Raw genomic sequence first — 25,072 nt, 5'->3', positions numbered from 1 at the left:
CTGAAATGCTCATAACTAATGTTTATATATGTTGGGTCTTGGGCCCACTTAGGCCCAGTTCACTTATTTTTGTCCGTTGGCCCAATTTTGGGCCAAAACCTTTAAGATTAGCGCTTCAAACCGCACTTTAAATATTTCTACCTCCCCTAATCATAATTCCTCATTTCTTAATATTATTTACTCATAATCAAATTTCTCAGCTGCAGTACCAGACAGGTCTCAGCCGGTACTGCCGGTCAAAATTCCACTGCGCGCTTTTACACAGGAAACTATGTCTTCCGACTCAGAAAAACTCACTGAATCCAAATATCATATTTAAATCATCAAATTCCAATTGCAAAATCTTCCAACCCTATTCGCTCCTACTTAACTTATTATTTAATCAATTTCGGTTAGACCGGGTATTACATCGCGTAGCAAGCCTCCCTTGAAGGTTACAATCCTATTTCTGAGGGAATGATTTTTGCACAAGAAAGTAATACAGAAGACATCTTAGGAAGGGCAGCTATATAGCAGTATTTTTCCTCTCTAACTGAAATTAGAAGTGGGACTATTTCTCAAAGAAGATAGGGGACGTCTCATCTGAGGGAATCAAACTCCCCTTGGGAGTCCTTTCCATCGGTCCCTTATGACCCGCCACCCTTACCAGCAGGCTTAGTTCCGTCTGTCCCGTCGTTTAATGTTCTTGGAAGACTTAGGCTAGTTGACTTTAAGATAGGAATGAATGTATGAGCATGTAAATTGGTTAGTACTTAACGATAATTGATGAGTTTTTGCTTGACTATTGATGTTGGAATTGGGCTATTAAACAATGACTTATTAGTGCTTGTAAGGTAGGAAAAGGAATGAACATGAGTTTGTGGTGGTATGTTGGTGTATGTTGTAACTAAAGTTATTAGAATTAGGCACGAAACTAGGTACATATTGATTGAAGCAGGTTGTGAATGACTTTGGTAAAATAAATGGTATGTGGCTATGCCAATTATATGTAACGGAAGTGTGACTTGAGTTTGGGTTAATGAAAATTGAGGTTTGGAGCTTTTGTGAAAAATTAATTTTTGGCCGAACTTCGGTGAAGCATAACTTGGCTTCTGGACCCCCAAATGATTTCAAATTTGTTTTATATGAAAATTGGATCTGTGAAGTTTATGTCGTTCAAAGAACGGAAGAAAAAAGATTGGAAACAAAAAAGTTATCCGCGTCGGAAGTTTAGGGTCCCAAAATGAAATTCTGCAGTTTTTTTGATTCAGCAAAACTTTTGAAAAAAACGTACTACCACGCATACGCGTGGCCCACGTGTACGTAAGACCAAGGGTTTGCATACGCATCTAGCTGCTCGCGACACGACTAACCCTTTCGGGTTGGGATTCACGCGTACGCAAGCAGGGGCTTGCGTACGTGAGCAAAGATTTTTCACGCCTACGCGTACGCGTGGCCCCTGTTTTAGCAAATCTGGTTTTTTGAATTTTAAACCTCTAAACCTCTATTTTCATTCATTTAGTCCTAGATCTTATTAGTAAGCCTAGTAATAGGATGAAGTTAGGGAATGGTGGTAACTTGGGGGTGAAGCAAGGTTGAAAAATGATGAATTATTTATGAAAAATATAGAGAATTGAAGTATATGTGATGCCATGGTTGTAAAGAGTGATTATGCATTGGTTACATATGATTATGAATGAATTATAACGATAATAAAATTGAAATTGATTGTGATGTGCCTCCGGGTAAGACGCAGTGGTGTTAACCACTTGCTCCGGGTAAAAGATGAGATTGTCGGGTAAGATGTAGTGGTGTATCCACTTGCTCCAGGTATGAATTGAGAATGAATGGATGAATGAATGAATGGTAATGATAATGAAAGTGTGTTTTTGTATGTGACTCCGGGTAATATGCAGTGGTATTATCCACTTGTTTCGGGTAAGAGTTAATAAGCCGGTAAGATAAAGTGGTGTTATCGACTTGCTCCAGGAAAATTCAAGGCATTAGGTAAGACGCAAAGGTTGTGTTCTATTGCCGCTTGCTCTGGGTCGAGAATATAACACTGCCTGGGTAAGAGGCAGGGTGAAGTTGTCCACTGCTCCGGGTACGCGGATAAGATACAAGGGTTGAGGCGTTGTCCCACTTGCTCCGTGTTTGGTATTCTGTCCACGGTTAGCTACCAAGACATGTCGGGCTAGCTAAGTAACCGAAAGTTGATATCAACAGCCATAGGACAGGCATGCATCATAAGCATATTTCTTGAATTGCTTGTTCATGCTCTAATTGGGAATGCCTATGTGACTTTCATATGCTTACTTGTATACGTGCTACTTGCATTACTTGTATCCTAATTGTGTTTATTATTGTCTGCTTGCTTGTCTGTGTGATTATACTGGTGATGGAAGTTTTAGAGAAAAGAGGATGATGGAGGGTTAGGTTAATGTATTTGGTTAAGTTTAGGAATCCTTAGAAAACCACCCTTATTTATGGTTTCAGTTTTAATTCTTAAGTTTTATAATCAGAATGTCGGCGTTCTAGGATTGCCTCTGGCATTCCCAGGACCTTATATCTTATGTGCATGACACCTTTACCATGTTGAGAACCTCCGGTTCTCATTTCATACAGTGTTGTCATTTTTCAGATGCAGGTCGAGAGGCACGTCGGTAGGTGTCTAGAGTTTCTGCGGTGAAGTGGTTTACTTTGGGGTTTCCTTCTATTATTTTGATATTATTATGTATAAATTTATAGTTTCTCCTCTTGTGTATAAGAATGCTTTGTTTATGTACCTCTTAGAGGTTTTATGGAGAACTAGGGTTTATCTATGTGCATTTTGGGACTTAGGGTTATGTATACGTAAATATTCTCCGGCCAGCCTTAGCTTCGCAGGTTGAGTTAGGAGCTTGTTATTTTGTACCCTTGATCTTCTACTTTTATCTTTTGTATAATTATGTTAGTGGACTTTAGATTTCTTCGTATGCAAGTAACCACATTTTCTGAACGTTGCGCTTTTATATTTTGCGATTTTTGCTTTATATTTTCATCAAGGCTCCTCATATATTAAATCCTTTCAATTATTATACTATATATATTTTATTCTAGAGGTCGTAGTGCCTCTCCCCCTCTGTTTTACATCCTAGGTGTAAAGCTCTGTATGGTAGGGTGTTACATTTTGCATACTTAATGGTGAGGCATATGTTTGATTGCATAATGAGTGAAAAAGATATAGCTCTTCCTTATGAAATGTTCTTAACTTGTATTTTTGAACAATTTGGTGTTGACTTGTCAAATGAGTCATATAAAAATAGACACTCATATCTAAAAAGAGGTGGTTCAGTGAAACAACAGAAAAAAGAGGCCTACTCGAACTAAAAAGGTGGTCCTTAATGATGATGATGATGACTATGATCCTGATGAATCTCATCCTCCCTCTGCCTCGGGGACTTCTGGTTCCACTAGTCATAAATCACTTCTATATGGAGTTGTGAAGGATGTTGTCTAAGAGTTTGTCTCTCAATCGAATCATCTGATTCTCTGAGCAAAGAACAGAGGAAACTTGAAGCCAAGCATGAAAACTTCCTCAAAAAGTCCAAAGACAGAGTGGCAGTTCTTATAAAATTCATTGACAACATCCATGAGAATGATACCATGGCCACTGACCAAGAAGAACTTGTTGATTCTGAGGAGGATGGTTCGGATGCTTGAGAATGTCTCTTGTTGCTGATATATGCATTTGGATATTTTGTCTCTTAGAACATTTGTAGTTTGTTTAAAACTCTATTTTATCCTTGGATGACTGTAAACAATTAACTATTCTTTTACTTTGTTTTGGTGTTATCTAGTTTATAATGAAACTTGAACCCTAACTAAATCTATTGCAGGTTTGTCGTTGACTCCATTGTCTCCCTTAATGACAAAAGGGGGAGTAGTAGTAGCATGTGAGATCTGGCATGTGATGATCTTGTTTTGATGAGTTTTGATTGAAAATCCCTTATCTGGATGTATGTAAAATGATTAGGCATACTTTGTTTTTTAGCACAAAATATTTTTTTGAAATGCTCTATTTCAAGTACATACTCTATTTTGGAACTCTTGAAGGATTGCTCAATTCCAATCTATACTGTGTGCATACATATTGAAGGTACTTCGTTTTATTGGTTAAAATTATTATGCAAGATTGTTTATGTTATGAATAGTTGTGCTATTTTTATGTGAATACATAAACAGGAAATTAAAGAAGAGCACAAACTCAGGGGGAGCAACCCTTAGAAAAGAAAAGGGGAGAAAATAAAAATCAGTAAAATCATCAAAGGGAAGCGTTTTAAATCATGTCTGTTTAAATATCTTTGATTATACTCCTTTTAAAAATGTTTGTCATCAAGGAAAAAATTATTGAGTTGAAAATTCAATTCATTTAATGATGATGACAAATATTGGTTTAATGGGTTAAACACCCAAATGGTTTTGATTGCTTGTGATAGTAATGCAGGCCCAAAAGTAAAGAAGCTGTAGCTCAAATAATTGGAACAAAGAAATAAACATTGCTGGAGAATACTTTGATCTACAAACAAAGCCCAAAGGAAAGGAACAAGGAATATATATATATATCTTCTTCTTCGAGCTCTATCACAAGAGAAGAAAGAAAGAGAAATTCAATCAAGAAAAGCAATGTCCAATCACACTAATCAGAGGCATGTTAAGCTAAGTCATAAATTAAAGGTTATTTATTTCTATTTGCATGCAAGTTGATTTCTTCACTTCTTCACCAACTCTCTGTAATGCCAATTTGGGATAAATTGAGAAAGTAGCTTCTGATTATCCCTGTTGTGAATCAAATGCTCAAGTTGTTACTTGGGACCAAAGCACATTTTTCAGGGTCTAGATTTTGGATTATCAATGAAGAATATCATCTCTGTTGCTCTGTTGCCCTCGGACAAGCAAATAAATCATATTTGAAATCCCTAATTTAAAGGTTGATTGAAGAAAAAGAAGGGGTGATTGATCAAAGCTCAAAATCCAAGAAGTTGACTCAAGAGGAACCCCAACCGTGGCTCAACCTAAGGTACAAAAGAAAAATTGGGATCAGTTTGATAGAGAAAGAGAGAGAACCCGAATTGAGAGAAGAGAGAAATCTCACAATAGAGTTTGAAGTCTTAGAAACATTGCACCTACACTAAAGAGAGCACTCTGCCAAGATGAAGAACAAAGTTATGAGTTCAGATGCTGGGTTTAGTACATAGAGTTAAAGCTATGATTTATCAATCTCCTTCATGTTTTACTATTTTGTATTTTTGTTTCAATGTATATCTTTCTTAGTTTTCTTTGTGAGGTAAAAGGCAAGAAAGAGAGGCATTGAGAAAAAGCCATAAAGAAAAAAAGGTTGAGAGATACACTTGAGAGAAAAGTCAAGAGTGATTTTTGATTTCTATTGGTTGTATTTTCTGTCTTGCGTCATATACCTGGGAAGTATCCCTTACTAAGTTGGGTAAGCACTTAATGTGGTGAGTCTAGGTATTAGCATAGCCAAGTCAAGTTTATGTTGAAGCTTGTGTGTCCATATAGGATTGAGTTGAGTCCTAGGAAATTGTTATATGTAATACTTGGATTATAGTGAAAATTCCACGAATGTTGTGGTGGAGACTGGATGTAGGTTGCATTGCACAAAGAAACTGAACTAGGATATATGGTGGTGTCATCTTCTTCTTCTACCTCTTCTCTGTTTTAGTTCTATTTTCTGGTTTTATAAGACAAAACAAAATTGTCTCCTGATTAATCCGCTGCGCAAATCAACAGAAATCATGTTTAAAGTTCTATCTTTAAGGCTTAATAATTAAAAGTTAAAGAAGGCCATAGATTCAACCCCCTTCTCTAAGCCTTTTGAAACCTTAATACTAAAACTCTGTTTAACTGTTTGACTTTTCCGACAAGCTTGTAAACCTCAAAAACCACTGTTTTATTGAAAATTCACAATTTTTTAACTATCAATCATTCTTCTAGCATTTTTAAACCTCGGTAACTTCTATTTAAGACCCAAATGCTAGTTGTTAGATTACGGAAGAAGAGTTATATTATAGAGAAGATTAAATTGAAGTGGAAGGAGGTTTATGAAGAGTGTGAAGAGTTGAAAATGTAGAATGAGATATGATTGATGGAGATGATGGGATTGATTTTAATTATGATTTTTCTTGAATGAATTGAAACTATATTGAGAATGAATTTTGAAATGAGATACCTGGGGAGTAGCAAGGGTTGTGGTTCGTCCCACTTGCTTCGGATTTGTGATGAGACACCTGGGCAGTAGCAACAGTAGTGGTTTATTCCACTTGTTCCGGGTTAAATTCTTAAACACCCGCCTGGGTGGTAGCAACAGTAGTGGTTTATTCCACTTGCTCTAGGTTAAGTGGGTAGTAGTCGTGGCTTAGTCCTACTTGCTATAGCGGGTATTAATACTCTAGTTGATCTTAGTTTCGCAGGTCGAGTCTGGAGTTTGGATATATGTATCTTTTGAAATTCTGTTCTTTGTATTTATATGTTATCATTTCCGTTTGATCTTTGTTATCCTTTTTATGCTTGCCAGACATAAGTGATGTGATTTTCTGTTACGCTTTTGTTTAGCTTCTCCTTCAAGGCTTCTAGTTACAAATTCTTTCAATTATACTTATATATGCCTTTTGCTTTTAGAGGTTGTAATAACTGGCCACCTCTAATTTACAACTTAAGCGTAAAATCCTGTGTGGTAGGGTGTTATAAGGGTTCAGCAACTTTTAGTGGTTTTGGTCATCATTTGACCAACACAAATACTAAATTATTTTTAACAAATAAATTTTATTAATTCATCTGTGCAAATTTTAAAAAACGTGGGTGTAAATTATATTAATTTTTGTATACAAAATTTTGGTAAATATAGCTACAAATTTATATGCTTCTTGTATATAAAATATCTATAAATATGAGCTCAAATTATTACTGACAAAAAATAATAATGTTAGTCATGTAGTATTGCTCTTTAATACATATTATGCTAATATTAAAGTTTATACAGGTATTTATAAAAAAATTTATCAAATACATCCCTTACTAAATATATATAGTGAATTTCAACCCAATATTAATATTTAGGGTTAAGTACGATTTTGGTCTCTAAGGTAGGGACTGAAAATTTTTTTCGTCCCGAACTTTTTTTACTTACAAAATCATCCCTAAGATTTAACTTGATTTTAAAATTGTTCTTTGGACCAAAATACCCTTCCCCTTCTTTCCCAAAATTCTCATTTTCTATTCTTCTTTCTCTTTTTCTCCATCACAAAAGCGCAGAACCATAAGCAACCAAAAGCAGATAAACAAGACAAAAAGCAGAAGCAGAAGCAATACACATGAATAATGAAAGCAGATAAACAAAGAAACTAGAAGATAAATAAGACAATACACATTGAAAACTAGAAGAAATAGAAGACAACAAAGCAGAGTCTTGCCTTCCTCTCCAATAAAAGAAACATAAGCAGAAGCAACCAGAAGTATCAACAACAAAAATGGAATAGAAAGGAATAAATAGAAGCAACCAGAAGCATCAACAACAACAACAATAGAATAAACAGAACCAAAACACCTTTCTTTAAATCTGAAAAATTAAAGAAAAAAGGAATAAAAAATTGAAACAACACTGCAGGGACCTCGAGGGAGAGTAGGTGATCTGCGAATCTCGAGAGAAAGGGCTGCAGAGTGGTGGGGGAAGAGGGGTTGCGGCAGTGAACTGCGAATTACGAAAGAAGGAAAGTTGCAGTGGTGGTGACGTCGCAAATTGCGACGAGGAGGGCGCTGTGGTGGTTGGCAGCGCTGCGAATCGCGACGAGAACGGTTTTGCGGTGGTCAGTAGCGCTACGAATCACGAGAGAGGCACTGCAACGGAGCAAATCGCGAGAGATGATGACACTCTTGTGGACTGGCGACAAATTCCTTTCCCCCTCTTTCTTCCCTGAACACCCCAGCCCCCTTCACCCTTTTCTTTAACCCATTTTCTTTTTTTTTATTTTATATTTTTTTAGTCAGGGGTAATTTAGTAATAAAAATTAAAATTTTGGTAAAAGTGACGATTTTAAAATTAATTTAAACTTTATGGATGATTTTATATGCACAAAAAGATTAGAAACGAAAAAATTTTTCAACCCTTATCTTAGAAACCAAAATCGTGCTTAACCCTAATATTTATCTTAAGTAATTTCATACCTAAACTTATTCTCAATTTCTTTCTTGTGTCATAGATTTATTTAAAATTATTTTCAGGTTATTATTACCAAAATGTGATTTAAACATATTTTTTGACGGTTTTAGGTGTTATGTATATCATCTTGTTAATAATTTTTTTTCCAAAATACACTATAAGAACAAATAAACAAAACGTATAAACATTTAAAAATGTTATACAAAATATGTATAAATAATATCTTTTTGTAATTTTTGACAAAGAAAAATAAAAAAATAAAAAATAATTATTTTGTATTTTAAAGATATATTTTAACAATATAATTATAAAATTTTAAAAGAGAAAGTCTAAGGGTCAGCAGATTTTGTAGTTCTTAATCATCAATTAGTTATTAATGAAGTTTTTAATGGTGTGAGATTGCATTTAATGGTGTAGAATCATTCAATTTCTTTTTTATGGTTAAATACTGGCCAAAATTTAACAAAAGTGCTAGCCCCTAACATTTCTCATTTTAAAATACATTAAAAATGTAAAAAAAAAATCAATATCAATAATATTTAATAAAACAATTTTATTTGTAGTGTTTTTAAATGTGCTCTTACACGTTAGCAAGACTTCAAAAAATAACAATAAAAACACAAAAGCTCTTCTAAGTTGAAAACAGAAAAGAAAGGAAAAAATTCAACGGTAACATAAATTAAAAATAGACGTTAGAGCATTCAACGGCTACATCTTGGTTGAACAATTTCAAAAACCCTTTCTTCTCCATTTGCTCCGTTTTCTTCACCATCCATTATCATCATCTCGATTTCGCATTTCTTGAACATTTTGCTCTCTGTTTCTCATCCAAGGTTGCAATTAAACCCCAAAGTTTCAATCTTTCTTCTCAATTTCTCTCTGGGTATTCTCGCTCTCTGTCTCCTCTTCTTCTTGTTCTTCTTCTTCTTCTTCATCAATGGCTCCAACCCCTTCTCCCAAACCAAACCATTACTCCACCCAGTTGAAAACGCCTCACTCCAAGCACCGCCTCAACTTCAATGCCCCCAAAACCCCATTACAACAACAACAGCCACACCCTTCTCCGAATCCCAACAATCTCAACAACAAGGAACTCCCACCGGAGCACCCTGTTGAAGTAATTGCAAGAATCCGTGACTACCCTGATAGAAAGGACAAGCCTTTACCCGTTATTCAAACCAGTTCAAGCTCCAAGAGTATCCGCGTTAAAGCTGATTTCGGGTACCGAGACTTCACCCTTGATGGAGTTTCTGTGTCTGAGGAAGAAGACCTTGATGAATTCTACAAGAAGTTTGTGGAATCAAGAATCAGTGCGGTGAAGCTTGGGGAGAAGTGCACAATTATGATGTATGGGCCGACCGGTTCCGGAAAGAGTCACACTATGTTTGGGTGCTCAAAGGAGCCAGGGATTGTGTATAGATCTTTGAGGGACATTCTTGGAGATGAGGGTGGGGATGGAGACGGTGGTGGTCTTGGGTTTGGGAATTTTGTTCAGGTTACTGTTTTGGAGATCTACAATGAAGAGATTTATGATCTTTTGTCCACCAATGGTGGCGGCGGAGCAGGGTTTGGATTGGGATGGCCTAAGGGAAGTGGTTCCAAGGTAATATGATCTGTCTTTGTGGATTATTTGATCTGTTTTCTCTGCTTCAATTGGATTAATCTGTAGGATTGTTATGTAATTCAGTTAAATTCTGTTGTATACTTGCATGTATAATATAACAAATGAAAATTATTTCCTTATTTTGTGGGTTCCAACTACTAAATTATTGAAAATATGCAATGAAAAAAAGAAGTGAATTCAAAGCTGCAGAGAGAAAAATTGTATATTCATTTAATGCACCATTGCAAGAGTATGTAACTATGTATAGAGCAATCCTGTTACTCAGTAGAGCGAAAACAAGAAGCTTTGTGAGGAAGGGGAAAATTCATAATTGAGAATATGCCCAACTTATTTTCATTTGCTTGGCTTTGTTTAAACATTATGATAGGATAGTGAGTAGCTGCTTGTATGTGTAGTATGGAAACTTTGGATGAATAAGCAAGAGATTATTTGAGTTCTCTATAGTTATATAGAGTAGCTCTTCCCAATATTTTGCTAGAATGGAAGTATTGACTGAACAATTATATTTTAATCAATCAATCAATTTTTAGTTTATAGTTTCTAGTTTCTTACTTAGGTTGTTTTGCTTGTAGGCAAAACTTGAAGTGATGGGGAAAAAGGCAAAGAATGCAACATATATATCTGGAAACGAAGCAGGGAAGATCTCAAAAGAAATTCAGAAAGTGGAGAAGCGAAGGATTGTTAAAAGCACACTCTGCAATGACAGGAGTTCTAGAAGTCACTGCATGGTAAGGTCACTTCAGAAGGTGATTAGTTCTGATAATAATTTATTCAGTTTACTTGGTTATTGATAACCACGATATGTTCCACTTTACACAGGTAATCCTTGATGTCCCAACTGTCGGAGGACGGCTAATGCTTGTAGATATGGCCGGATCAGAAAATATTGAGCAAGCCGGCCAAACTGGCTTTGAGGCCAAAATGCAGGTAATATTTTCACCTTGACTGTGTTCTTTTTTCTCAGATCATGTAGTAGTTCTCTGCTGAGTATCATGTTTCCAATGGAATTATAGACTGCAAAAATCAATCAAGGAAATATAGCCCTAAAGAGAGTGGTTGAGTCCATTGCAAATGGCGATTCTCACGTGCCCTTTAGGGACAGCAAACTTACCATGCTTCTGCAGGTAATTCTAGCCATTAGTTCTGTCCATTATATGGTGTCCTGTTCTGTTTTTTTACAGTATTAATTCATTAAAGTATCTTTTTTTTTTTCGGTAAAGGATTCGTTTGAAGATGACAAGTCGAAAATCTTAATGATACTCTGTGCCAGTCCCGATCCTAAGGAAATACATAAGACAATCTCCACACTTGAATATGGTGCAAAAGCAAAGTGCATAGTCCGCGGCCCTCATACCCCGGGCAAGGAGGAGGAATCCTCTTCCGCTGTCATTTTGGGCTCGAGAATTGCTGCAATGGATGAATTTATCTTGAAGCTGCAAATGGAAAACAAGCTCAGAGAGAAAGAGCGAAATGAAGCACACAAAAAGCTTCTAAAGAAAGAAGAAGAGATTGCTGCATTAAGAGCTAGACTGGAGATCACAGAAGCTAAAGGAACTTCCGAAAGCGAGGAGGAGATTAACTTGAAGGTAAATGAACGAACTCTGCTTATGAGACAGGAGTTAGAGAAGAAGCTGGAGGAGTGCCAAAGAATGACCAATGAGTTTGTTGAATTGGAGAAGAGGAGAATGGAAGAAAGGTTATTGCAGCAGGAGGAGGAAGTTGAACTTCTGAGAAAGCGACTCGAGGAAATAGAAATAGAATTGAAGCTGGCTCACTCCAGTAAAGAGGTAAATGTATCAAAGGAAATGGAATCAAATGGTTTTATGAGAAGGTTGTTGCGAATATACAAAAGCGAGGAGGATCCGGGGATGGTGAAATCAATGGATTTGGACATGGATGATCAGGAACAGCCACTTCCCCACGAAGTAAAAATCATCGGCTTATCTAAGAGTGATTACAATGTTATGCAAGACATTTCAAATCAACCTTTCACAAATCCTTTGAATGAGGTACAAGATGGAACTGTTTGTACACCATTCTTTGGAAAAGGACTATGTCTTAGTACAGTTTTCGAAGACGAAGAAGAAGAACATGATCATGAAGATGAAGGCGGGGAAGTCGAGAAAGAAGTAATAGAGGAGAAGAGAGTATGCACTGTTGTTGACAGCAACAAGTCCTCTAGTGTTGCTGCAGATTCATTGGAAAGCTCAGAGGAATGTGATGATAGATTAATGAGAATTCAAAACATATTCACTCTCTGTGGAAACCAAAGAGAGCTTTCACGGCATAATGAAACACCCAAACCACCAGCAAAGAAGTGTTCTTCTGATGATGATACATTTGGTCTCAGGTTTTCTCCTGTAATGAAGACAGGTGATAAAGATTGTGTTATAAAAACTTGCAACAAGGAAAATATGCACCCAAACAATGTTGTAGGATTAGGAAACTAGATTCCATTTCTGGTGTGTACTACAAAATGAAAAAAAAAAAAGAAAGAAAGAAGATATTTCTGTGACCAATGGTGTGTAAAGAGAAACATGTGTGTTTCCCTTTTGAAAACTGCAAAGTTATGTGGTATATTTCATCGTCATAAACCTCCGTATGAATTTTTTCAATATAGGGACTCCCTATTGAAGGTGACCATACGGCCTGGTTATTCAAAATGACCCCTTTTGGTAAGCTTTTTGTCTGTAATTATAAAATTCTTTTAATTACTTTTTAACGGGCCAACATATTTTCTTCTATTTTTTATTTTATATTATTATTTCTTTTTACTTATCATTTATTATGAGTTATATCTAAATATAAAAGAAAATAGTATAATTCTCACATGACTCGTTGCTAAAGAAAAATTTAAAAAAGTTGTTAGATTATGAGCTCAACCCCTGTAAATTAAACAGTATGGATTAAAAAGCCCGCTAAAAATGCACATGCAAAATGACGAATTTAAAAGCTGTGAATTACAGTTTAAACGAGTTGGCATGCCCAACTCTAGTAGTAATCAAACATTATCATAACAAGAAATTAATTAGCCAAAAGCAATTGTAATTTGTCTCCCTGAAAACTCTCTCTCTTTTTCTGTGTCTCTAAAGACATTTTTCTGTCAAACTAAAAACTTAGTAACAAGTAATAACCTTCTGGACCCCTACGACTCATTTTCTCTAATTGGTAGTGGTACCCATTTCATGTTAGGATTCAGGTTCTGGTTCAACGTCGCGCAAAGATTCACTCAGCTCTTCCTTCGAAGAACTCTTATTACTTTTCGACGATCTCCTTGAAGAGCCTTCCTTTTCCTCAGACGATGATGTTTTTGACTTCCTCCTATGCGAGCTTTTGCTTGTTGAGGATGTTGGTGGTTTCTCTTCTTCTGTTCCAGATTCACGGTGATGCCTTCTAGAAGTTTCCGTTGAATCTGATTGGAACTTATCTTCTTCTGTTCCGGATTCACGGCGACGATGCCTTCTAGAAGTTTCTGTGGAATCTGATTGCAGCTTCTCTTCGTCTGTTCCAGATTCACGGCGACGATGGTGATGCTTTCTAGAAGTTTCCGTAGAATCTGATTGGAACTTCTCTTCTTCTGTTCCAGATTCCCGGTGATGCCTTCTAGAAGTTTCCGTTGAATCTGAATGGAACTTCTCTTCTTCTGTTCCGGATTCACGGCGACGATGCCTTCTAGAAGTTTCTGTGGAATCTGATTGTAGCTTCTCTTCGTCTGTTCCAGATTCACGGCGACGATGGTGATGCTTTCTAGAAGTTTCCGTGGAATCTGATTGGAACTTCTCTTCTTCTGTTCCAGATTCACGACGACGATGATGATGCTTTCTAGTAGTTTCTGTGGAATCTGATTGGAGCTTCTCTTCTTCTGTCCCAGATTCAGGGCGACGTTGATGATGCTTTCTAGAAGTTTCTGTGGAATCTGATTGGAGCTTCTCTTCTTCTGTCCTAGATTCACGGGGACGATGATGATGCTTTCTAGAAGTTTCCGTGGAATCTGATTGGAACTTCTCTTCTTCTGTTCCAGATTCACGATGACGATGATGATGCTTTCTAGAAGTTTCCGTGGAATCTGATTGAAACTTCTCTTCTTCTGTTCCAGATTCACGACGACGATGCCTTCTAGAAGTGTCTGTTGAATCTGTTTGTATCTTCTCTTCTTCTGTTCCTGATTCACGGCGATGATGCCTTCTGGAAGATTCTGTAGAATCTGATTGCAACTTCTCTTCTTCTGACCTGTGGTGACGATGTTTTCTAGTAGATTCTTTGGAATCTGATGATGGTGGCTTCACTTCTTCCGTTTGCTTCTTAGGAGATTCTATGGATTCCGATGACAGCAGCACCTTAGAAGATTCTGTGGATTCCGAAGACTGCGACTTCACTTCTTCTGTTCCCTTTTGCTTTCTATAAGATTCTGTTGATTCTGATGATGGTGACTTCACCTCTTCTGTTCCCTGGTGGCGATTGTGTTTTCGAGAAGATTCTGACTTCTCTTCCTCTGATTTATGGCGACGCCTTCTAGAAGATTCTTTGGACTCTGACTTCTCTTCCTCTTGCTTTCTAGAAGATTCCGTGGAATTTGACAATGGTGGCTTCTCTTCTTCTGATCCATGATGATGCTCACGGTCACGGTCACGGCGATGCCTTCTAGAAGTTTCTGTGGAATCAGAAGACGGTGTCTTCTCTTCTTCTGATCTATGGTGCCGGTGCTTCCCAGGAGTTTCGGAGGTTTCTGATAGCTTTGGGTCCTCAGATTTGTGACGACGATGCTTTCTAGCTGGGTCTGATGGATCCGAAGATCGATTCCTTCTTGGTGGCTTCGATGCTTCGGAACTTTGATCCATGCACGACATCTCAGAACTGCTTGTCATCGAATTCGCTCGAGGCTCTGCAGGAGGGAGCTTCGCCTTTCGGTTATCTGCAAAAATATCATGTTACTCTAACTCCACACTTATCGAATACACTTTACAAACACTTGGACTCGATCATAATTATTTGTTCAAGAACTAATATGGGTTATGCATGCAACAATATTGGTGAGCATACAAATATTCTTTCAACTTTATTCTTGTATAGATATAAAAAAGTTACTGCATAATTGATATTTTTAAAATTTGAATCCAAAACCTTAAGCCATTTATCATCTCAAGTAATTCCATTTTACTATGTTTACACACGTTTAAAAAATAAGTCTTTATCATCTCAAGTAATTTACCTTCAGTTGGCTTGGCAGATTTTGTTGTTTTTGGTTTTTCTGGTGAGGGTGGATCTTCTGCCTCTTTAAACTCAGTCATCTGCAGAGTATTTTGAGTTTCATATTACAAAATGAGTAAGGTTAGGAAATTAATTTTTTCTAACCAACATTAGTCAAAATTTTTAAAATTATTTATTTATTTTAAATTCTAATTCTAAATTATAAATTTTATTATTTTGAACTGTAAACCTTGAATTCTCAAAAAAAGAGAATTTTTAGAATTGAAAAGATAAATTAACTAATGTTAACTAATTAAAAATTAGTTCTCTTAAAAAATTATCAAATCTCATGACATCATGAATTATTAAGGAGAAAGAGAAACCATAATGTTTTACCCAGCTTGGTTTATTTGCAGCGTTATCATCACATCCAATATGTGCCAGATGCTTCACATCAGTTGGGAAATTTATAAGATTCTTTTTTTTTTTTTTTTTTTCAATGCACATTATTATCAACGAAGAAAAGAAGAAACAAATCATGAGTTCCAAATTTATGCCAAATATTTTTGTAAAGGAAAATATTGTAAACCCAACCAAAAAAGAGCACACAAATATGGTCACTCTTGCCAAATATGTTAAGGAAACTATATATTATTTTCAAAAATTGGTCTGTACATGTAGGAAATTGGACTTACCAAAGATTTGGGATATGTATCTAAGCCCTTTAAGGAGGCCTTTAACCTGGCCTTTTGCTGCTGGTGCTGGTGTTGCCATTAATGTTTATGTTGTATTTCCACCAAACACCTTTTTCTGGTGTTTTCAACTTAAATGGATGCACTACAAATTTCTGAAAGATATATTTTAAAAAATAAAATCAGATTTGATCATAAAAACAAATAATCTTTGTATCATTAGTCAGTTGTCCTAATTCCTTAACCAACCAAAATATAATCTCATCAAAGAGGCATTCTTCAATATAATCCATTTAGAAATATTTTTTAATCAACCTACATGAACATAAAAAATGCCACTTTATAGAAATATATATTGTGTTCATAAAAAAAATAATTATTCTACCGTAAAAAATTAATTATTCTTTTGTTACAGGTTTAATTATTTAGCTATCATACATGTGTTTATTCTAGTTGACTGATTTTTGTATTTATAAAGTATTTTTATAACCATGTTATTTATCACCAAAATTTAATCATCAAATCAATCAATTATAAAAAATATATATATACTGAAATATAAAATACACATTAAAATATGTAAAAAAACACAGAAACATAACAGCTGTTTTTTTTATACATTTAATAGTTTACTTTGTTTTCTTTTTTAAATGATAGTCACTCCTATTTTTTATAATATAATTCCTCAAATGATTTTTTCGTATTATATTTTATATGAATTTATAGAATAAAAATATGACACTATCAAAACAGAAGTGACATTATCATTTTTTTTTCCTCAGTGTTTCAGAAAAGTGAGGTGCTACTTAGAACAAGATATTAAAATAAAAATAAAAGTGTTGAAGATAGATAGGATGATAAATTAGCCAAATAAATTAGTAAAACGATAGAAATCATAAAATTAATATCAGTCAAAATTTAAGAGAGAAATAAAATATATAAAATAATTTTTTTTCTTTTTACGTAAATGACATTCAATATAGAAAAAATTCAATCAAAATGAAAAGAAAAATTGTACATTTCCAATTTTCATTTAGAAAAATAAGAAACCCAAAAGAATAATAAGAAGGCAATAAAAACACTAACCAGGTGATACCTTGAAGAACAAATGTTCAAACAAGCATGAGATGACTTTGTTGCCAAATCACAAAGAACAAATACTAATAACAAGCTTGGTTGGAATGATCCAAGCAATTAATCAAAATAAAAGTGAGAGTTTCAGGGTTGAAAATGTTGGATCTTGAACTGGATTTTGATGCACTGCCCCACCCTAGCGGTGGCTAAAGGCAAAAATCAAAAACCAGCGACAAAATAATGGTTTTCGGGGGTGGAAATACAGATTGATCCAACTGTAATTTTCAATGTTCAAGTCCTATATTTAGCAAATCAATTTCATCAACACAAACATTTTTAGTTGGTCAAAGTTCCTACAAAAGAGGTTTGATCAGTTTAACTATGTGGATTTAATTAGCTTAAGTATAAACAAAAATAGAACACTTAAAAATATATTTATAAGGACTCAATGTTGCATGTGCATGTGCCTATTTCAACAAATTATAATTGATCCGTCACCAAGTATTTAAGAATAACCTAAGAAACGACAAGAAAAGAAAAGAAAAGAAAAGAAAAAACTAATTGATTAAAGCGGTTAATTTAGATTGTCTTTTGTTAGTTTGTGGTCTCAGGTGGGTCAGGAACGGTAGCTATATTTTAAGCAACAATATATCTTACCGAAAATGGAAAAAGAATAGGCAAAGGGAATTAAAAATGGAGATTTTTTACTTAAATAGCATAAATATGATATAATTATAATTTATACCAAATGAAAAGTATAAAATAAATGTTACTATTAAATACGAATTACGAAAATTACTATGTCACATCGAAAAATAAGCAAATTATTAGAAATCCCATGAAACATAAATATTTTACCGAATTATCGTATCCACATGTCAGATACATTTCATACATAACATTCATCTTGTACGAGCGTATCCAACCTTATTCTTAAAATAAACTTCGGGATACTAAATAATTCAAAACATTTTTGGTGATTAACCCTAAATAAAATTAGAGCATTGCATTACATTATTGCATACTATATCAATCAGAGTATATGGATTAGCAAACCTGGAGAGAACCATGTCAAAGAAAAAAAAGTAGATGAAAAGAATCTGGGGATAAAGCACAATCAGATTCAGCTTAAATTAAAAAGACCAGACATATTCAAATTGACAAATTCTTTCTGTAACTCAGTAATCCTATCTTTTATATAACCAGTTAGCCACATGCTATAAACTGGAGTTCAAACAGCTGTTATCCAAATTGTATATAATGTTAAGATTTTACACCAACAAGCACAACATGATCCAATATGCCGAACATGATTATATATTCTCACTGTTTATCATGCTAAATTGCAAATTGATATGAATCCATAGAGGAAAAGTGATAGGAGTCTATAGATTCAACAACAAATGAGAATGAGAATGGAAGAGCCACTCATTTGGAGTATTCTGATCACAAATCCATGCTTCATGATGCCTTCATTTCATCCAAGCCAAAACGAGCCTATGCCAAAAGTACAAGTCTAGTAAATACTCGAACAATTTTATATTTTAAAAAGGATTTAACTTGTTTTGCATACACTACTATCTAAGAGAGATTTAATCATGTATTGTCACTTCAAGAAAAGTATTTGACTCAACGACTCATCATCTTTGTAATCTTATAAACACACATGTATGATAATCAAACTCTTCTAACATTATTAATTTGAATTAACAGTAAATTACCATTTTTATCTATAAAAATTCAAAACACTAGCAAATTTAACCATAAATGAAGGAAACTAGCTTTGTACCCATGAAAATGGTGTCTATATAGCAAACCCATACGTTAATTTTGTTCATGGGTAGATCTGTCGACATTCTGAACATTCCTAGGTAAAAATGGTAATTTAATCATCTCTAAAAGGTACAAAGTTAGTTTCGTTTATTTATGGATAGATTTATCAATATTATGAACTTTTATGTGTAGAAATGGTAGTTTACTCTTTGGATTAACATTGGTACATAGTTCTAAAACAGTAAAACTTTGACAAACCAATGTATGCATGTAGGGGTGCGTGTGTACATACAGGAATATGGATTGATCCAGAACTTGATGATTCATATAGTTCAATGTCTTACTTAAGGGCCATTTAGTCATTAAGAATTATCAAGAACTACAAGCTAAAGAATTATAAGATATTTTACCAGAAACTTGTGATTCTCTTCAAGGAGAGGAGAGAAGTTTGTACAAAAGCTCTCTATGTCAGCGGTGATATCACCAGAACCTGATATCACATCCATGAATTTCTTCCTATCAGGAGCCAGCTTCATTGCTAGCTGTACATAAAATGTTTAGTACATTGCAAAAGCACATTGGGATATATATAATGCATTGCCCCACCCTAAACATAAAAAGGAGAGTGTTTTTTTCTAACACAACAATACATTCACTTCAATTGTGTGATTTGTATCCTTATATGAAAAACGTGTAGTATTACTATTTTAACAGACAGACCATGTTAAAACCTATCATGCATTCTTCTCAGAACTTCATAGTTTCAGACGAAGATTATTGTCCAGATCATTTAACCTGGACGTATCTATTACATCTCTAAATTACTGGAAGTTAGGATAAGCGAAATAGCAACATGAATAGATGAATGCATTTCCCACTGAATTATTATATTATACATGAAATATTCAGATCCTAGACAGCAAAGATTGTAGAAAACAAACAGCATAACAGTAAACTTGCATTCGCTATAAGATTTTATGATGCAGCATATAAGAATCATGAGAAAGACTTGGGTTATTATGAAGCATGACTTTTCAATATATATATATATATACATAGTGTGTGTGTGTGTGTGTTTCTATCACTGAATTTAGAATAAAAAGGATGCATGTAAAAGAACATTACCGTGAAGCTTGAACTAGCAAGCCAGCCATGCCACTTCTTTAAAGTCTTGTTATATGAATCTGTACATGCTTGTGACATTGACCAATCTTCATGCTCGATTAAATTTCGGAACAATGCCACCAAGAAATCCATTGCCCTGAAGATTCCAAAGGTCAGGAAATAAATTTGTATTAAATTACATTAACCAATAATACAAAGGTGACCAAACCATTTGCTTCGGAGAAGAAATGGTGGGGGATCTGACCAACAAATAAAAATTAGTTAACCACATTAGATTTTCCCTAACACCTTAAGAAACGTAAGCCCAACTAGCAGAAGCTTCGTAAGTCATAATCTCAAATGCAATCAATCCGAGTAAATCGTCATAACTGAGGTTTCTACCTTTCAGCTGATACTTATTATAATGATTCGAATCCTCCCTATGACCTTGAGAAAGTGACTCAACCAAAACAAGCAAGAAAATGAGTTTGGCTTTTTATAGCTTAGAAGAATGAGCCAGGTTTGACTCTGCTCCTCATCATTGCATAATAGCCATTCTTGCATGGGTGCACACATTACTACTACTATACTATATGTCCCTATGCGTTATGGTTTGTTTCCTTTGATCACAATGGTTGGAAAGCACATGTTCCATAACACAACATACTATTATACTAGTATTGTTTTTTTTTTTTTAGCATTACTTTACCCTTAGAAAAAGATACTCTGCCAATCAAGCATAACAACTTAAAGGAAGAGTTACATATAATAAAAATCTAAGAATGACATACCAAATATGAATTATAAGTTATTTGTCAAATGCTTCTTTATTCTTTACCTTGTAAGCCAAAGAAGTCCATTGGTACAACTGGATGATGACTTAGCCGTGTTACTTTCAACTTCTGTTTGTACCAAACTGTACAGATGGTTGAATCCGGATGGATTGGTGGAATATTTAGATTCCAATCTCTGTCCAACGCAGTATAGAGTGAGAACATATATCACTTAAAAGTTTTGAACCCAATAATATTAAAGTTGTGATACATAGTAATAAGGCATGCAAGCCGGTTTCCAAAGTATTAGACATAAAACCATGCCATATGCTTGAAGGTATGGTAAGACATATAACCATAACATTTCACTTTACTGAAAAACATATTCCATCTAAAGCTGCAACATGCATAAAGTGACACACTGGTTTATGTACCCGAAAAGATATGTAGGAGTGGGAAGACATAGCAGGTGACAAAAACATACCGATATGTTACCACCTATGTCAGATTTTATAAGGGCCATGGCTGCTCCAAATTTATCTGGCACAATAAATCAAAAAATTAGTTCGCTGAACAGTATTTTTCTGCATTTTGCTAAAAGAGATAACACAAATGCCAAAGAAGAAATCAAGTGTATAAAATACCATAGAGCAATTAAAGAATCAAGCAACAGCAAATTCAGAGGATAAGTGAACAACAATATCACATAACGCAAATAGCCAAAGAAACAGGCCACATAAGAAAATAGAGTAGATATTCTCTTTTCTTTAGAAGTTCATCCACAGGGTTTTCCAGTCACATCATCAAATCAGTCCCATCATGGTTTGGTCACACAATGGGGTAATGGAACTATGGAAGGGACTACTTCTCCTTGGTTGTGAATCTATAATTAATGGAGGTGGAAGTAATGTGGAGGGAAATCATCTCCCTTCAAGCTTCAGCTTTATATTTAAATTATGAATTTTGCTTTTATGGATGGGGATATTGGTTGCTTGAACTTTTACTATAGCTTATATTTCACTGATGAAATCCCTATTTAGTCACAACTGTCTTAGATACAGTTCTAACTGGAATTGAAAAATCTAGTTTAAGATAGATGTAAATATATCCATTGAGTTTATTCGAGCAAATTCAATTCATGGGTCTTTGGGAACACGAGCCTATCTACTGTTGAAATCACTAACAAGTTGCATCCATTTTTATTAAAGAGAGAAAAATCTATTAAGATCTAACACGAGTAAAAGAACATGCACCTATAACAGGCAGTATTTGCTTGCATACATCCAAGAAAGGCTGGGACAGGATTTCTCCTTGTTCAGACTTTACAACCTTCATTCCTTCCAACGCAGCGGCAAAAACAGTCCCCTCCATCTTTGTGCTTTTTCTGCACATAACAATGTCGCATCCCAATGAAAAGATTGATAAGTACATGTTAACAGATATCGGATCTACATTTCATCTACCATCAACAAACCATGCAAATGTACCTTTCTTTTTTAACTCTAGCTAAAAATTTTATAATGTGGAATCAAGAGAAGAACAAAAGAAAGAAAATTCAGAACTTTCATCAACAGTTCAGCACCAGAGGAAGAAGACTTTATAGTTCAAGTGGGAAATATCAAAATAACCACTCAAGTCTTTCTAGTAAAAGGTGTTCAAAGCAAGCAAATTTGAAGTTTAAATACACCAAAAACAAATCAAAAACTTAGAAATAATAAAATAACTTGAGGAGAGTGTTCTCCATTTTCCACAATGCTTAGATCTTTATGCATCTAAGTAGCATCTGATCAACGATCACCACAACTAATCTTCCAGCATAACTGAAGTCCACTTTTGCTCATAACCAGATGAAAATTGAAGGCAAAAAAGCAGATACTCATTGTGATTAAAGGGCAACTAAAGCCATGAATAAAGAGCTAGAAGATGCAAAATATGAATTGAGCTCAAAAGCGTGTATATCAACTAAATTCAGCAGAGAAGCATGCCATCAACTAAACTTTTCTGCAAAATTCATCATTATATTTTCCACTGGTTTCTCGGGAAACAAACAATAGAAAGAGAAAAGAAACATTGATCAAAAGAACAAAGCAAAGAGATTGGAATTGAGAGAGACATACATGAAATGTAACACAGACTTGAACTGGGGAAGACTCCACGGTGATCTTCGACTCCGAACAAATCGCAGCGTTAAAAACGCAACAATATATATTTACGCAACAAGTTGCGTTTTGGAATTTTTGGTTACAATATTTTTTTAAAAAATATTTTCTCCTAAAATGATTTTTATTTTTTATTTGGTTTAGATATTTTTTATGTTTATGGCTTATGGATTTAAGATTAGAAATATTATCGGAATTTTTTATTTCTTTAAGGTGATTATCTGAAATAATTGGATTGTAAAGTTTGTTTTCGAGTAGAAAAAAAAATTATATTCTTAGAAATATTATAATAGAGAATATTGTATCAAAATATTATTAAAAATATTTTTGATACTATAGATAAGTCATTTTCAATATTTCTAAGAATAAATTACTAAAATATTTATTTTATTATACATATTTTTTAAAATCTATTTTAAATTTCTAAAATATCACCAATACTATTAGAAAGAAGAGATCATAGAAAAGAAATATATGAACTAGGGATATAATAATTATTTTATATGTTAATTTTTATTATATGAGAATATCAAATACTCACTTTTAGCATGAAATAAGAATTAAAAATGTTAACAAAATAAATTTTCTTATGAATAACTTATTCTTGTCAGAATTAGATCTTAAAACTTTAAACAAATATGTTATATTTTCCTAAACAATTCACATGAATGAGTTAGAATTCTTTTAAAAAAAATTCCAATAAAATTAAAATCGTACATCATAAAACAATTGTCTAATGTGTATATAAAAAAATAATTATCAATTCGTTGTTATTTATAAAAATGTATATTTGACATCTTATTAAAAAATTTATCATGTAATCGTAAATAATTTTAGTTGTTCGTTTATTGTATGTTACTATGTTTAATTATTTTATTATGATAATTTTAATTATCAGTTGAGTGATTATTTAATTAAATAAATAACAATTATATAAATTAATATGTATAAATATCACAAATATATAATAGTTGATTTAATTATTAATTTTTAATGTACATAAAAAAAATTCATCATAAAAAGTAAAATAAATGTGGTTAACATACATTGAAAAAAATAATTGTCATTTCTAAAATTATTAATCACAATCTCATTTAGCCATATTTTTATTAAATTTACTGATGCAACTTGGCGTTATTTTAGGAAAACCAAATAAAATTTGTATGGGAAAAATGGCATTAATAATTTTGAAGTGACATTATCACTTTTATTAAAAGAAATAAATAGTTGTTGTATTTGGCTAATTTTTTTATATGAGATTGATATGTGAGTTATACTGAGTTATGGAGTATTGGGAAGATATACACGATTGTGACGGTTTTTAATTTTTTGTTTTAGTGAGAAGAAATCAGACTCATGATTTTTTGTCAATACACAAATCGGACCTAAGATTTACACAAATCGGATCCAAGGTTTTCTGCCAGAATACAAATTGAATTCAGAATTTTCAGTACCTCGAATTCAGAATTTTCAGTACATCCAATCAAACGGTCTGATTTGTCTTGCACAATCCTCATACTGTGATAAAATACTATATATCTTCATAACTATACTATAAACCAATCTTCCCTCCATATTAAAATTAAAAAGTTCGTTGTATTTCTTAATTTTCTTTTGCTACAATACATTACTATTTATTCCTCAATTACTCGCTTACACGTTCAGATCAGATCACGGAACGTGCAGTAAGCGTCTAAGCGAGTCACCAAATCGTACACTAGTACGTACACACCCCAAATGAAGAAACAAAAGCTTTTATAAGTGATTGCTCTCATGACCAAGATTTACGGGAGATTGAAGAAATATACCAACGGAAAAGATAACAGAGGAAAGACAAATACGTGTCAATCCTTTATTTCAAAGGTAAATAAATTTTTGATTAATTAAAACATATGTCTTTAGATATTTTGTAAAAATTTATTTGTTTTTAGATATTTTGAATAAAAAATTTTAAATATTTTAAATTTTAAAAAAAGAGATACTTTTATATTTTTAATTAATTAAAAATTTATGTATTTTTAAATTAAAAAATCAAAAATTTATTTATTTTTTTCATGATAACATAATTTTTTAACTTTTTATCACGAATATTAATTAAATTATTTATTGAAACCAAAAAACACAAATTCTTTTAATGATAGTTCAAGAATGGTAGAAAAGAACTTATCTGTTTTTTATTTACAAAATTTATAAAACTTATTTATAATTAAATTTTGTAAAATTTAGTAACAAAGTTAAGGAGTTATCTTTTCTTAAAATTACTATATCATAGCATCTTATAACCATAAAAAAATGAAAACTTGAAACTTTAACATTTAATATTCTTGAATCTATAGCCTCCAAAATCTATCTATCTATCTACTTCTACTTAATATACTAAAATTGAATTTTTTTCGGCTAATAAAAATGACGTGTCGATTCCTCACGACTCCGTTTTCTCTCCAAAATGAATATAATTTTTTATACTATAAATTATTTTATAAAAAATATCT

The 25,072-nt window shown here is 33.6% G+C and overlaps 3 protein-coding genes across 3 annotated transcripts; 1 reads left to right on the top strand and 2 right to left on the bottom strand.

Moving 5' to 3' along the window:
* The first annotated feature begins 8,942 nt into the window (after positions 1-8,942).
* On the top strand, positions 8,943-12,540 carry LOC107466234 (kinesin-like protein KIN-10A). Its single transcript, XM_016085222.3, has 5 exons — positions 8,943-9,797; positions 10,391-10,546; positions 10,638-10,745; positions 10,832-10,942; positions 11,039-12,540. Exons 1-5 carry the CDS (start codon positions 9,132-9,134, stop codon positions 12,266-12,268), a joined length of 2,271 nt encoding a protein of 756 aa, XP_015940708.1. The 5' UTR covers positions 8,943-9,131; the 3' UTR covers positions 12,269-12,540.
* A 267-nt stretch (positions 12,541-12,807) lies between these two features.
* Positions 12,808-14,843, bottom strand: LOC107466238 (uncharacterized). Its single transcript, XM_016085225.3, has one exon. The coding sequence runs from the start codon at positions 14,681-14,683 to the stop codon at positions 13,007-13,009; it is 1,677 nt and encodes a 558-aa protein (XP_015940711.3). The 5' UTR covers positions 14,684-14,843; the 3' UTR covers positions 12,808-13,006.
* Positions 14,844-17,878: 3,035 nt separating this feature from the next.
* Positions 17,879-22,682, bottom strand: LOC107466232 (glycolipid transfer protein 1). The gene is made up of 7 exons (XM_016085220.3): positions 22,539-22,682; positions 21,675-21,805; positions 20,906-20,961; positions 20,487-20,617; positions 19,670-19,805; positions 18,955-19,086; positions 17,879-18,268 (listed from the first exon to the last, which is right to left on the bottom strand). Exons 2-7 carry the CDS (start codon positions 21,790-21,792, stop codon positions 18,233-18,235), a joined length of 609 nt encoding a protein of 202 aa, XP_015940706.1. The 5' UTR covers positions 21,793-21,805; positions 22,539-22,682; the 3' UTR covers positions 17,879-18,232.
* Positions 22,683-25,072: the final 2,390 nt, after the last annotated feature.

Source organism: Arachis duranensis, chromosome 9 (assembly GCF_000817695.3).
Source record: "Arachis duranensis cultivar V14167 chromosome 9, aradu.V14167.gnm2.J7QH, whole genome shotgun sequence".
NCBI classification, from domain to species: Eukaryota; Viridiplantae; Streptophyta; class Magnoliopsida; order Fabales; family Fabaceae; genus Arachis; species Arachis duranensis.
This window is presented reverse-complemented; position numbering and strand designations above follow the sequence as displayed.